Below are 13,798 nucleotides of genomic sequence, written 5' to 3'. Positions count from 1 at the left end.
AGGTGGTGCATGGCGAATTCATGGCTAAAGATAGATGAGGGAGTTCCATGAACAGCACATGCTCCTCAGTTGTAGGAGGACCACCCTCACTGAAAGCCTCTACAAGATTTCTCTAATCACCTCTTCTGGAGGTTCATCTTCGTACTCATGACGTTTCATTCTCGTCATTGGAGAATTAGGGTTTCTGTTTTCCATTCTCATGATTTGCATAGGGGTTTCTGTTTCTTCGAGAACCTAATTTGGCCTGCATATATACACCAAAATCAGCCACTAATATATTAAGGGAAAGTTTACGGGACCAGCAGATTTATTAAAATTTGGCCAGCATTTAGCCAACAAAAGGAAAATGAGTGATTCTCCACCATTAGATGAAATCTCACACCATTAAATATACTATTGATGGCTAAGTGATGGCTATAACTCACAAAATCTGCTGCCCCTAGCACTTCTCATATATTAAATATGGAAAAAGTTTAGTAACAAAAATTTTTCAGCCATAATTAGTCAAAACTTTCCATAATTCACTTCATTTATATCATTTAATATCAGTTTTATTTTTTATTCCACTCTCTTATCATTCTACCTATCACCGTTCTTATCAAATCTACTTATTAATGATATTAATTATAAAATCATATCCCTTGTTATTAGGCATTATTATAATCAATACTTAATATTCCTTTTCATAATTTGATTTTTATATATAAAAATACAATAAAAATTAATAATAATTATATTTAAGAACGGTAATTATAATATCAATTACATTAAATAATTGCAATTAATTCTTTGTCCGTTATGGTATTTATCATCAATTATTGGAGATATGAAACATGAAACCTATCCTAATATATACTTTATGATAATTCAATCATATTCATTCAAAAATTACAAGAATAACACCATTGTAAGTACAATAGTGTATAAGCCAAGAAATTTTACAAGAAATTATTTTTAACTAGTTTTGATGAGGTATGGTAATAAACCGATTTTTTTTTTTTATGTGTATTTATAATTATATTGTACTGCTATATTCATACACATAACATTCATACGTTTGTATACATAACATCCATAATTACATACAACTAACATCTAAAAATTAAATTCATGTTTATTAGATATTACAACCATACACGCATCATTTTTTAGTTATTGCATAAGTAACTATTAAGTTAACACAAATATTTTTAAATTTTATCATAATTGAATTTAAAAAAATGTCAAATTCTTAAATTAATTTATTCAATTGATAAATTTACTCATAACATCCATAAATTTATCCACATAACATCTATAATTTCATATTAATAACATCCATAATTTATACTCATAATATTCATAATCTCATACTTATGATGTCTATAATTAATAAATTTTTATAATTAATATTATCAAATTTTAAACTATACGTCTTATTATATTCTTCAAATTATCTCATATGTGTACTAGTAGGTCGTGATTTTAATTATTTTAATATTTTTTTAATATTCATATGTATGCTTATTATTTATTGATTTTAATATGACGAGTTAATAATTATTTTTAAAAAAATATTTTTAAATTTTTGTTTATATTTTATATTTTATTTTTTATTTTTTAATAGTCTATATGTAAAATATAAGTTGTATAGTAGAAGTTGTTAAAATTTTTTAATTATTTAACTTTCATAATTTTTGCAGAGAATTATTGCATTTAACGGATAATAATGTGATTGAGAGATGTTAGAGATTTGATTTGAGAAAAACTGAAATTGATTTTGGAGTTCATTAATGACTCCAAATATGCAGCAAAATGATAGGTGATAAGGAGGATAAGTGATAAGGAAGTGTATCTCACTTGCTTATCAAGAGAATGGAAATTTTTACATGATATTTCTATATTGTAATTATTTTTTGGCTACCTAGCATTAAATATATGTTAAAATATAAATATACATTGAAAATAAATTAAACTACACATGTATTTATACATAAATATATTAATGGCTGATTTTAGCGGTTGATTTTAATGTACTAATAACATTTTTGATATATATATAATTCTCATGATACTTCATTTCAAGAGTGTATGTATATAGAAAAAAATATAAAAAGTAATTTTTAGTTGGTCAATATTAGTCAACTTAAAAAATTTAGATTATATAATTTAGAAAGTAGAGTTTAGAATTTATGATTTAAAATCTAAAATTTAAAATAAATAAAATAATTTAAAATAAATAACTAATACTTGCTAAAAAAACTAATCAATGTTGCTCACCCAAATCATTTAAATATATGACCGTTGATTAATTCATTTTTTTTATGGATAAAAACTTAGGTGAAGTCGACTTCACGTGAAGTTGATACCTGAGAGCCGTTAATTAAATTAGTCAAATCATTTAACCTGAGAGCCGTTAATTAAATTAGTCAAATCATTTAACGGCTTTCAGTATAACTTCAGGTGAAACTGTACCTGAATTTTCACCTTTTTTATGTATAAATATATATACCATAAAATGAATATTGCAATTTATTTGTTTAGTTATTCCAGCAAGATTATTAGAATATCAAAGAAATTTCCAAAAATAGTAAATTACAATTCAACCATAACTAATATAAGAGAATATTAGAATAGACTTTTGCATTAATTTATAAAAAAATATTAAAAGATTAAATATTAATTAAAAATAATATATTTTGTTCATCATCTAATATTATTCTAATCAATAGTTTTAAGACCACAATAATGTGAAGGTGAGACCAAGCTCTCATGGCAAAGGAAGAAAGACATCCGATAAGGAAAATAGCCGTAAAGATAAAGTAGTGTGTTTTGACGTAAATTATACACAAATAAACTGTCATTAGATTTATCCAGTGCCAAAAGATTATGATCTTCTGAGACATACAGGGGTGCTACCGAAACATATGGTGAGATTAAAGTAGTAAATGGGATTGCCAACCATTTAATCCAAGACTCTTTAACTCCATGCTCCTTCATTATCCAGAATGTGCAAAACAGTGTACACGTTGTGTAAACAGAATAACAAAGACAGTTATTGTGGAGTGACAACTGAGGCACTTGGGTGTAGTCAGAGCACCTTGAAACAATAGGCAGACACATTCGACCAAACGACTCTGTTTTCAAGTCGAAAGTAAGAACGAACCACTCAGTTTTATAATTTCTAGTACTAGTAGAATCATACACAAGCCAATTCAGAGTGCCGCTCACAAATATTCCATATCCGTTGTCAGCTACGTGATACGGAAACACGGGATGATCAACAGTTTTCCAACAAGGATTTGCACCAAAAGTGAAAACTACAGCTCCAGATCTCACTTTGGAATCAGTTATAAGAGACGAGGCACCACAACCCATAACAAACTTGTACTGGTCATGTAGAATATCATAGCCAAAGCCACCATAAACAAAATTTCCGCACTCGTGGGAGCACCCGAATGGAACGGATGGGGATACCGAACGGATACTGGGATTGAAAAGAGTAAGAGTTTTATAGGGAAAACCTTGAGACAGACAGAGCAATCCGTTGCAAGATCCCCTGATGAATTTTCCGGGAGCTGGATACGACACGAATGTTGTCTGCTGGCGATAAAGAATAAGAGATTGTGAAGAGCAATGCATGATGTCATCTTTCCGTCCTGATCCCTCCTCCCAACACAGCAATGGCGGCCGCTGAGTTAGGGTTGAGTGTTGAACGTGGATCATGGCGAATTCATGGCTGCAGATTAGGGAGTTCCATGAACGGCACACGCTCCTCAGTCGTAGGAGGACCCTCACTGAAAGCCTCAACAAGATTTCCCTGATCACCTCTTCTGGAAGTTCATCTTCGTACTCATGACGTTTCATTCTCATCATTGGAGAATTAGGGTGTCTGTTTCCCATTCTCATCAGTGGACATAGGGTTTCTGTTTCTTCGAGAAACTAATTTTGCGTGCATATATATATATGGTTCTCTGGGCTCTGGGCTCTTTGATGGCCCGTTAGTGAAGCGAACTAAGAAAGTCTCAACTAAAAAGGGAATGAATTATAGAAAAAAATAATAATTTGACTGAGAAGGTTAGGTAGAGGCAATTTGCATGAATTGCTGCTATTTCCTTCAAATTCTAATATGGATTAATGGTTTTAGGTTCCGCCATGGCATAGTTAACTCAAAGAATTGTATGTATTGGGATACATTCCGGTGTTGGAGAGGGTGCATCCCTTCCCTAAAGCCAAACTTATGAGCAGCTAAACTAATAATTTCTCTCTTATATTTAGATTCAGCATTCCTACATATTCAAATTTTTTTAACAATAAAATTCTATTAAATTAGTTTAAATTCAACAAAAATTAATTCTATTAATAAAACTATGTCTGCTTAAAATTTTATTAAATTAGTCTAAACTTAACAAAAATTTGTTTTATTAAAGAAAACGACTTAGACATACTTAAAATTAATTTCATTAATGAGAGAGAGCATATTAGATATACTTTAACTCTCCAGTCTCCACTAATACGCTTTAATATAAATACCTATTTTTTTGCGGTGTTTCGTCTTCATCCTCGTTTGTTCGCGTTTTTTATAAACATGATTTGGAGACTTAAAATATCTAGAGTTGTTATGAGACTTAAACTAATCATGAGTTATGAGTCACCTTTAGAGTTTGTTAACCTTGGCTTTCTGCCCTTCTATTTCAATTAGTAGTTACTGTAAAAATCCCATTCTTAATCTTAAATATGTATGCTTATTTTTCCTTTCAGTACAAGGGTGTTTCTTATTGGGGCTAATTTTTTTTATATTGATTAAATATATATATAATATATTATTATTGGAAGATTAGGTATTTTTTTTTATATAGTGTTTTTTTTATTGGTATTTGTTTAAATCGGAGGGTCCGATTTGTTTAAAAAAAAAATAAACTTTGAAGAAAAAAATAAACTACAAATCAGAGAGTTCGAGTTATATTTTTTATTTTTTTTTTATTTTTAAAAATAAAAATCGAACTATCAGATTTCAACTTTAAAAATTTTTTATTTTCGAAAACACAAATCAGACCGTCTGATTTGTGATTGTTTGTTTGAAAAATAAAACAAATCAGAGACACCAATTTATCTTAATCATAGTAAGGTAAAGCACCTCTCTTCTCACACCATTTTGAGATACACTCTTCTCTCACACACGAAAAAGAATTCGGGCCCTTCTTAGACTTTCTCATCACTATTACACTCCTAAATGTGCTCTGTCAACTGCAACGGTCTATAAGACACCCTTATGATCTACCTATTGATTTAGAAGGTATATTTAGTATTTTAAATATTAATTAAATCAAAAATATTATTTGTATACTAAAATCAACTACTACAATTAGTTATTATGTATTCATATATAAATATATGTATTATTTAACTCTTTTAATATGTATCTTATATTACAATATACATTTTATATTAGTACTTAATTTTAGTATACATCTAATATGATTATAACTAAATATTGACTAAGTGTTCATTTAAGTACTATTAAGTTGATAGAATTTTTTTATTTTTTAATATATTTAACAAATTTTTAATAATAAAAATAGATATACTAGTAAAATAAAAAATATTATTTGAAAACTATAATTTATATTTTTTTAAAAAAAATTTTAAAATATATTTTTCACTTAATAAATAAAAAATATTCAAACATAAAATTAATTTTATTTTATAAAAAAATAAAAAAAGCCCTTAAAAATTCATTTAAACATACCCTAAAAATAATAAATTTTAGCAAAAGTATAGAGTATTAATATACTATTTGTCAATTTGTTACCAATAATAATTAATTATTATATTTTAAACACATGTATAAAAAGATACATCCAGGAGATATATCTATAAAGATACTTTCATTAAATACAGTCATAAAAAAGACACTTTTATTAGACACATTTATAAAGATATTTTCATTAAACATAACTTATAAATAAAAGTTGGCAGAAATTGGTAGAATCTTGTTGACATTGTTGGTAACATAGCGGAATTGTTTTATTTTATTCATCATGTAATATTGCTCTGATCAATAGTTCTAAGACTACAATAATGTGACGGCGAGACCAAGCTCTCATGGCAAAGGAATGAAGATGTCCAATAATACCCGTCAGGCACATGATAAACTAGTTGGTTTTGACGTAAATTGTCCACAAACAATCTGCCATCCGATCCATTTAGCGCTAAAAGATTATGATCTTCTGGGATATACATATACAAGGGTGCTATCAAAACATCTGGGAAGATTCCAACATCGAATGCTGGGATTGGGATTGCGAACAATTTAGTCCAAGACTCTTCAGCTCCATACTCCTTCATTATCCAGACACTGTAAATAATTGGCGTATCCGGAGTGTGAAAACAATAAGAAAGACAGTTATTGTGGACTTGCAATTGAGGCGCTTGGGTGCAGTGAGAGCGCCTTCCAATAATAGGCAGACACATTCGACCAAACGACTCCGTTTCCAGATCGAAGGTAAGAACGAACCACTCAAATTCATCATTATCTATAGCACTAGTAATAGTAGGATCATACACAATCCAATTCAGAGTGCCGCTCACAAATATTCCATCTGCTGAGCTAACTAGACCGTACGGAAATACGGGATGATCAACAGTTTTCCAACAAGGATTTGCACCAAAAGTGAAAACTATAGCTCCAGATCTCACTTGGGAATCAGTTATAAGAGATGAGTAACAACAACCCATAACGAACTTGTACTGGTCATGTAGGGTATCATAGCCAAAGCCACAAAAAACACGTTCTCCGCACTCCTCGGAGCACTCGAATGGAATGGATGGGGATACCGAACGGGTAATGGGATTTAACAAAGTCAGAGTTTCAAAGGGAAAAAAACCTTCAGTCAGGCAGAGCAATCCGTTGCAAGATCCCCTGATGAATTTCCCGTCAGCTGGATACGACACGAATGTCGTTGGCTGATGCCGGCGATAAAGAATAAGAGATTGTGATGAAGAGCAATGCATGATGTCGTCCGTCAGTATCCATTCCTTCCAACATAGCAATGGCGGCGGCAGCTGAGTTAGGGTTGAGCGTTGAAGGTGGAGCATGGCGAATTCAGGGCTGGAGATTAGAGAGTTCCATGAACGGCATATGATCCTCAGTTGTAGGAGAAGCCTCACTGGAACCCTCAGCAAGATTTCGCTGATCAGATCTACTGGAAGACTATCTTCATATTCAAGGCGTTTCTTTCTCGTAGTCATAACACAATTATGGTTTACGTCTTTCAAGAAGCTGAGCTGAAGTATATATGCGCTTGTTTGGATAAATTATTAAGAAAAGATTGTTTTTTAGTTATCTTATTTTTTTAAAAGATTTTATAAAAAAATAAAAATAATTTTATATTTAAATTTTTCATACAAAGAGAATTTTTTATTTATTAATTATGTTTGGATATAATTAAATAAAAATATTATTTATTTATTTATTACATAAAAATATTTTTTTAAAAAAAATAAAAAAAATATAAATTATAATTTTTCAAAAAAATTATTTTTTTATTTTTTTAGTATTTTTATTTTTATTATTAAAAATTTACCAAATACATTAAAAAATAAAATAAAAGTTATTAAAAAAGATATTTTTTTATCAATTTAATGATGTCCTGCAATTTCTTAAATAAGTATAAAGAGACTATGTCATTTGAGGTATAACTCATTGGCATATTTTAAATGCTTTATATAATTAAAAAACGTTAAAATAGTTAAAAATTTATTTATATTTTAATATCAATAAAATATTAAAATATCATCACAATTTATTTAAAAGTATTTTATATTTTATATATAATGTGTTCCCGTGTCTTATAAGAATTTAAAATTTATGTGTCTACCATGTTTCGTGTTATGTCGATCCTTTTCCCGCTATAAATATTCGATCACATAATAAAAACCAAAGAAAAGAGGTCTTTTGGAGGAAAAAACATGGCAATTTTTTTTTTGTTGAATAGAGAATATTTTTTTTTTATTTCAAGCCTTGGACTGAAAAATCAGGTAAAATAAGAATGACATGTTCAATCTCAAATCCATTTGAATGTAGTCAATAACAGTGGAGTCACCAATTAATGTGTATTTGAATTGTTAATCGACTATATGTTTTTAAGCGATTCTAAATGTCTTTAGAAAGATCAAAAGTGATTAATGCTGTAATTATACATACTTGTAAAGAACTTAAACGTTGTAATTATACATATTTTGGGATTTATGATTTACACTTCATCTACCTCCTTTCAACATTTATAATATTAACTAAATATTTTATAATTTTTTATTGTTGGAATATTGGATTGTATTAGATTTAGAAATCCATACGATAGATTATGATTGTTGGAAGTCAAACGTATTAAGTTGTTTGAAATTATGGACAAAATAAATTGGAACAAACCAAAATTAATTAAATTGTTTTTAAGTTGAAAGAAGTTTATCCTTAAAAAGTTCGTCATCACCAATTTGGTCCAAAACAAAACTTCATCAATATGGTGACATAAAAGTAACCAATTTGTAATTCACATTTGTAATGCCTTACAAAAAATTCAAGCAAAGAATGAAAGGTCGCTTGTACCCATAATGAACAGTATTAACAGTAAAACACTGGTCCTAAATAATTCAATACACCAAAATCTTGCTCTCCATTTTCTTGTCTTTGGAGATGTAAGCATATCCTTTTTTGACACCACACCAGTTCCTTATGGTGCATTGTTTTGTTGCTCTTGTAGATGAAGAGGAATGGTAGGCCTCCAAGTTGTGCCATTAGGACTGTCCATGAGAGTAATCCCAACAACAGCCAAATCCTTTCTTATTGCGTCCGATTTGGCGTACTCCTTTTGTATTCTGGCAGCGGCCCGTTCTTCGATTTTCTGCAAGATTTCATCTTCTGTCAAGTTCGCACGTTTCAAAGCTTTTTCTCTAAGCTGCTGCAGAACCTGTAGATATTGATACAAGTTGTAACTCAGAAACACAAACTCCACCCTTCAGCACCAGTACGTTCACCATTTGATATGGAGAGGGAAATGTTATTTGAATTGCTAGTTCTTGTTCACCATTAGATTCTGATGCAGATATGGGAATTTATGGAAATTGGGAGGGTGAAAAATGACTGAGCGAACTAAGATGTGGAGAAAATTTAAATACACATAAACTAAGGATTCGTACCCCCAACAAAACATGGTCAGGCATGATATCTCAAATGTAAAACATTATTAGACGACAATGACAGAAACCAACCACTTCAAGTGCATTCATACCTTAGAATAACTTGTAGGCAAAAGTCCTAAAATAGTCAGGACATTCCTGATGCTCTTCTCCAAAGCTGCAAGTGATTCTATTCGGAACTGTCGTTTTTTACCCTGCACCAAGGATTATGAAAATGGATAATCATAAGCAGCATTTATGTGATATCTTGTAGTATTTATTTTCATAAGCATTCATATGAAATCATCCACAAGCTTTAATAAAGTGGCATTCTTTAGCACTGATTTTCTCTAACAAAAGACCTGAGACAACCACTTCAGAATATTTGCATCAAAACCAGTAAGAGGTCAACATAAAGCCCTTTTCAACCTTTTTCTAGGATTAGGTCATTGTGATTATATAACGAGTTCCAAAATTAAAATATAAATCAGATTGAATCCAGATGCATTATTATATAATAACCAAAGATGAAGTTCAATACATCAAACATTTAAAAAAGACATCTATTGCAGCAAAAAATAAATAAATAAATAAATAATCATAATTTCTAAGACACACGCAAGAAAATACCATACCTGACGAGTATGCAGCAAATCATTGATTGATTTTAATGGATCAGCCAGTCCAGACAATACAACCGGGGTGTGTAGATCATCAGACATTGAGGTTACAAAAACATTATGGAAGTTATCAATAATGTTTGCAGTATCTGGTGGGATGGAATCCTTCCTAACTGTCTGATCATGTTGATTCAGAAAGCTTTCACATTCATGCAATGTCTGCAAATACATCGACGTTTCAAGATAGCAACACAACAAATACAATGAAACAATAAAAGAAGCAAGCCCAATTAAGATCCTTCAGAGGCAAATGCATAGAAGATGAACCATGCAAGATACGCGGATTCACAAATTTAGACACTGAGTGGAGAGAAGAGGTAATTTTTAGCCTAAGAAAGTGGTACCTCGTATATATAAAAAATACGGTCTGAAGCACTTTCAAGCTGTATGATAGAGTAGTTAATTGGAGATCGATAATGCGCACCCATCAAAAAATATCTCAAAGCCAGAGGATGATAAATGTCTACAACCTGATAACCAAGAATGTTTATGGTATATAAGGGTTTAAACATTAGACTGGTAATTTGGTACTAGAAAATGGTAAGTCCTTGGTAAAAGATATTAGACGTTAGTCTGTTTAAAGATTACATCATACTTAAGCAGGTTCAGTATGAACCATAGTAAGGTGTCACCTGCCGTATTGTGAAAAAGTTTCCCAGAGATTTAGACATCTTCTCAGAGTCAACAGTGACAAATCCATTGTGTACCCATAGGCTTATATCGCTTTTATTACATGCAGCACAACTCTGAGCTATTTCATTTTCATGGTGGGGAAACACAAGGTCAACCCCTCCACCATGGATGTCAAAAGAGTAACCAAGATAAGTTGCACTCATAGCACTACATTCAATGTGCCAACCAGGTCTTCCAGGACCCCAGGGACTCTCCCAAAATGGCTCTCCTGACTTTGCAGACTGCAGAATGGTATTGAATATCCACAATAAAAAAGTTTCAAGGTATAGATCCATCAGATTTCGATAAATAATGATGAAAACTATTTAATCAATCAGCATTATTATTATTATTTGTCACCAATATATACCTTCCAGAGAGCAAAATCAGCAGGATGTTTCTTCCTTGAATCAACGGCTACCCTCTCACCAGCTCGATTGTCTTCTAGATCTCGACCAGATAATTTTCCATATTCAGGAAACTTTTCTACACTATAGTAAACATCCCCATCAACAATGTAGGCATAACCATTATTAAGTATCTGTCCACAAGCATATTAACTGATCAACAATTTTCGAACAACTGACAGCATCATATTTCATATTTCTTAAACAGACTAAGAAACAAGAAACTGGTATTAATATACTACAAAGAGAAGCATTTCATATACAAATAGCCTTAGAAGCATTTCATATACAAATAGCCTATCAATATAAGCCTTTTCATAAACACAACATGAAACAATAGCCCAGAATTTGACAATCTTCCCATGTTTCATTTGAATGACAGAGAAAAATGGAAAGCAACGATACCTTCTCAATCATATCAATGATTTGGGGCATGTGCTCTGAGACTTTTGGTTCCACAGAAGGAGTCAGACAATTAAGCGTTATCATGTCTTGGCAGAACTCTTCACAGTAGCGTTGACTTAAACTGATTGGATCTTCGCCTAATTCATTTGCTCTAGCAATGATCTACAGAATTTGAAAATTCCAGACTCAGATCCTGTCATACCAATTAAAAGCAGTGGGTACTTTGCATAACAAAAGAATATAATCAAAATCCAATCACTACTATTTCTTAAGGTCTAAATGATAAAAACAGAATACTACTTGAATGGCCAACATTACAGACAAGCAAGGTCATCGAACCTAATCATAAATTAGAATCTTAAACATAAAATGATTGCAGAAAGAATAAAGCTGTTCACACAGACAGAACTTACATCACATATTCCATCAGAACCTCATTTCTCTCCTCTACTTATCGCAAAGTGACACCAAATGCCTAGTTCAAAAAACAGAATCTTGAAAATAATTTTCTTACTTAAATGATTTTGCTATTATTAATGTTGTTTCCAACAAGTGATAAATCTAAGTACTCAAAGCACAGTCATAGTGAGGTAGTTAAAATTAAAAACAGGAGTAGAGTCATAATCTGAAATTTAATATTTAATATTTACTAAGCATCTGTTTGTTTGGGGAATAAAAGACAGCATTTTTAGAAGCAAACACAAGTAAGAAAAGAAATCAAAAGAATTGGATAAAATTGTGTAGAATAGCAAACACAACCAAACGAGTTTTTCTTATCTGCTGTCTGTGTTCCTTTCTCAGTATCTAAACAGAATCAAAGAAAACTATTATATATACCAAATTTTATACAACCAACTATGGCAATTCAAATAAAAGAGAAAAAGGAACTAGTTTCTCTCACCTTGTCATCTACGTCAGTGAAATTGCGAACATAAGACACTTCGTATCCCAAATGCTTAAGGTACCTGCCTAATTGCAAAACCAACCACACAAATTCAAACCAATTACTATCAAAACAAGGATTATCATGTTAGGGATTTAGTGATTGAGAGAAAGAAAGAGAGAAGAACCTGAAAAGAAGGTCGAAGTTGACGTAGACGCGAGCATGGCCAATATGGCTGAGATCATAAGCGGTTACACCGCATACGTACATTCCAACCTTGGATTCCACTTTCGGTCTCAAAAGCTCTCTCTTCTTGCTCATCGTGTTGTGCAGCCACACCTCGGGAGATGGACCCTTCAGATTCTGGCCCTCCGATTTGGATGCGAAAGTGCTGTTCGCCGTCAACGGCTGAGATTGTCCCACAGAGCTGCTGAAGCAGGAGAAAGAAGAAGAGGAAGGAAGCTGCTTCTTGTTGTTAATGCTGCGGAAGAGAATGGGTCGAGTGGAGTGTGGAATCGAAGAGAAGAAGAAGAAGGGTTTGTAGAATTTGAGAAGAGATAGTGTTCCCATTTTTTTGGCCCTCACAAGTTCACTTCACGCAATGATTAATGAGGATTGAGAAACACTGAGTCAGCGAGTTCACTCGGTTTATTCATCAGAGAAAGTGTGAACTGAAAACTGATAAGTGATAAACTGAAATTCTAGTTCTGAGTCCACTTAAGAGTAATGGTTAAATCAGTGAATGGCATACTCCTTTTCGGATTAACACATTATCCTTTGTTTCAGTTTTTCTTTTTTACAGCAAAAAAATATTTTAGGTTTTTATTTAAAGATATTTAAATAGATTTGATAAAATAATTAAATTTTTTAAAAGTTAGTTCTCAATTTTTTTCAAAAAATTTAAATAAAAAGCTTTTTGGGAAAATATCAATTCCTAACTTTAAAATTCTATCAAAAAATAGAATTGTTGAATCATTTTTTAAAAATAGAAATACATAACTCAACTCTAAAATTTGACGATTTTACATCAAATAACTTTTTCAGTTTTTTCCCTCTTTGTTGTGAATGAAAAACCTTTTTTAAAAAATAGTAAAATAGATCTAAAAATTTGTTTCAATTTTTGTTTTGATTTTTTACATAGACCTTTTAAATAGTTATTAAACATTTCCACAAAAATTTGAATCAAATGCCAAGATGTTTTCCAAATACAAAATTATTTACTACTTATTAAATATATATATATATATATATATATATATATTGTTATTTTTATCCCATTTAAATTTTTTAAAATTATTTTTCTCAATTATATAAACAAGTTTTCCAGTATCATTTTAATAATTTAGCCTAAATACTAAGTATGAAGCACCAGAAGTTTAAGAACACTCCAAATTCCGAAATTTAAGGGCAAAGCATACCAATCTAGAACTCGATAACATGCGAGTATGTATAACATTAACAATTTAACATCATGCTTTGCATAGCAAAAATGCTCGAGTGTCATCATGTTATGTGGTCCAAAGTTTTAACAAAACTGAACTTAGTAGAATTTGTTTCTCCTACCTATAGTAATCAATAAGCCAATAAGGTGCTAA

General features: G+C 30.9%; 3 protein-coding genes across 4 annotated transcripts; all 3 read right to left on the bottom strand.

Annotated features, from left to right (window-relative positions):
• Positions 1-2,700: 2,700 nt before the first annotated feature.
• On the bottom strand, positions 2,701-3,882 carry LOC107611708 (F-box/kelch-repeat protein At3g23880-like). The gene has a single exon (XM_016313609.1). The coding sequence runs from the start codon at positions 3,880-3,882 to the stop codon at positions 2,701-2,703; it is 1,182 nt and encodes a 393-aa protein (XP_016169095.1).
• A 2,136-nt stretch (positions 3,883-6,018) lies between these two features.
• Positions 6,019-7,230, bottom strand: LOC107611707 (F-box/kelch-repeat protein At3g23880-like). The gene has a single exon (XM_016313608.3). It carries the CDS (start codon positions 7,228-7,230, stop codon positions 6,019-6,021), a length of 1,212 nt encoding a protein of 403 aa, XP_016169094.1.
• A 1,244-nt stretch (positions 7,231-8,474) lies between these two features.
• Positions 8,475-12,972, bottom strand: LOC148561266 (cysteine--tRNA ligase, chloroplastic/mitochondrial-like). 2 transcript variants are annotated; one of them, XM_088489780.1, is made up of 9 exons: positions 12,391-12,972; positions 12,222-12,285; positions 11,321-11,482; positions 10,879-11,049; positions 10,469-10,750; positions 10,181-10,306; positions 9,792-9,995; positions 9,270-9,371; positions 8,475-8,948 (listed from the first exon to the last, which is right to left on the bottom strand). In XM_088489780.1, exons 1-9 carry the CDS (start codon positions 12,771-12,773, stop codon positions 8,712-8,714), a joined length of 1,731 nt encoding a protein of 576 aa, XP_088345906.1. In that variant the 5' UTR covers positions 12,774-12,972; the 3' UTR covers positions 8,475-8,711. The 2 variants fall into 2 exon arrangements, with proteins under 2 accessions (XP_088345906.1, XP_088345907.1); XM_088489781.1 differs by having other exon boundaries at positions 12,222-12,289; positions 12,391-12,720.
• Between the last annotated feature and the right edge of the window lie 826 nt (positions 12,973-13,798).

This window comes from Arachis ipaensis, chromosome B6 (assembly GCF_059453495.1).
Source record: "Arachis ipaensis isolate K30076 ecotype BB chromosome B6, ASM5945349v1, whole genome shotgun sequence".
Classification (NCBI taxonomy): domain Eukaryota; kingdom Viridiplantae; phylum Streptophyta; class Magnoliopsida; order Fabales; family Fabaceae; genus Arachis; species Arachis ipaensis.
The sequence above is the reverse complement of the archived record's forward strand: the minus strand, read 5'-3'. Positions and strand labels throughout refer to the sequence as shown.

Coding starts and splice junctions, on each gene's coding strand:
- LOC107611708 (XM_016313609.1), bottom strand. CDS start 3,882: ATGGGAAACAGACACCCTAATTCTCCAATGATGAGAATGAAACGTCAT.
- LOC107611707 (XM_016313608.3), bottom strand. CDS start 7,230: ATGACTACGAGAAAGAAACGCCTTGAATATGAAGATAGTCTTCCAGTA.
- LOC148561266 (XM_088489780.1), bottom strand. CDS start 12,773: ATGGGAACACTATCTCTTCTCAAATTCTACAAACCCTTCTTCTTCTTC. Junction 10,751..10,878: donor CTGATTTTGCTCTCTGGAAG/GTATATATTGGT, acceptor ACCATTCTGCAG/TCTGCAAAGTCAGGAGAGCC. Junction 9,996..10,180: donor GTATTTTTTATATATACGAG/GTACCACTTTCT, acceptor ATGTATTTGCAG/ACATTGCATGAATGTGAAAG.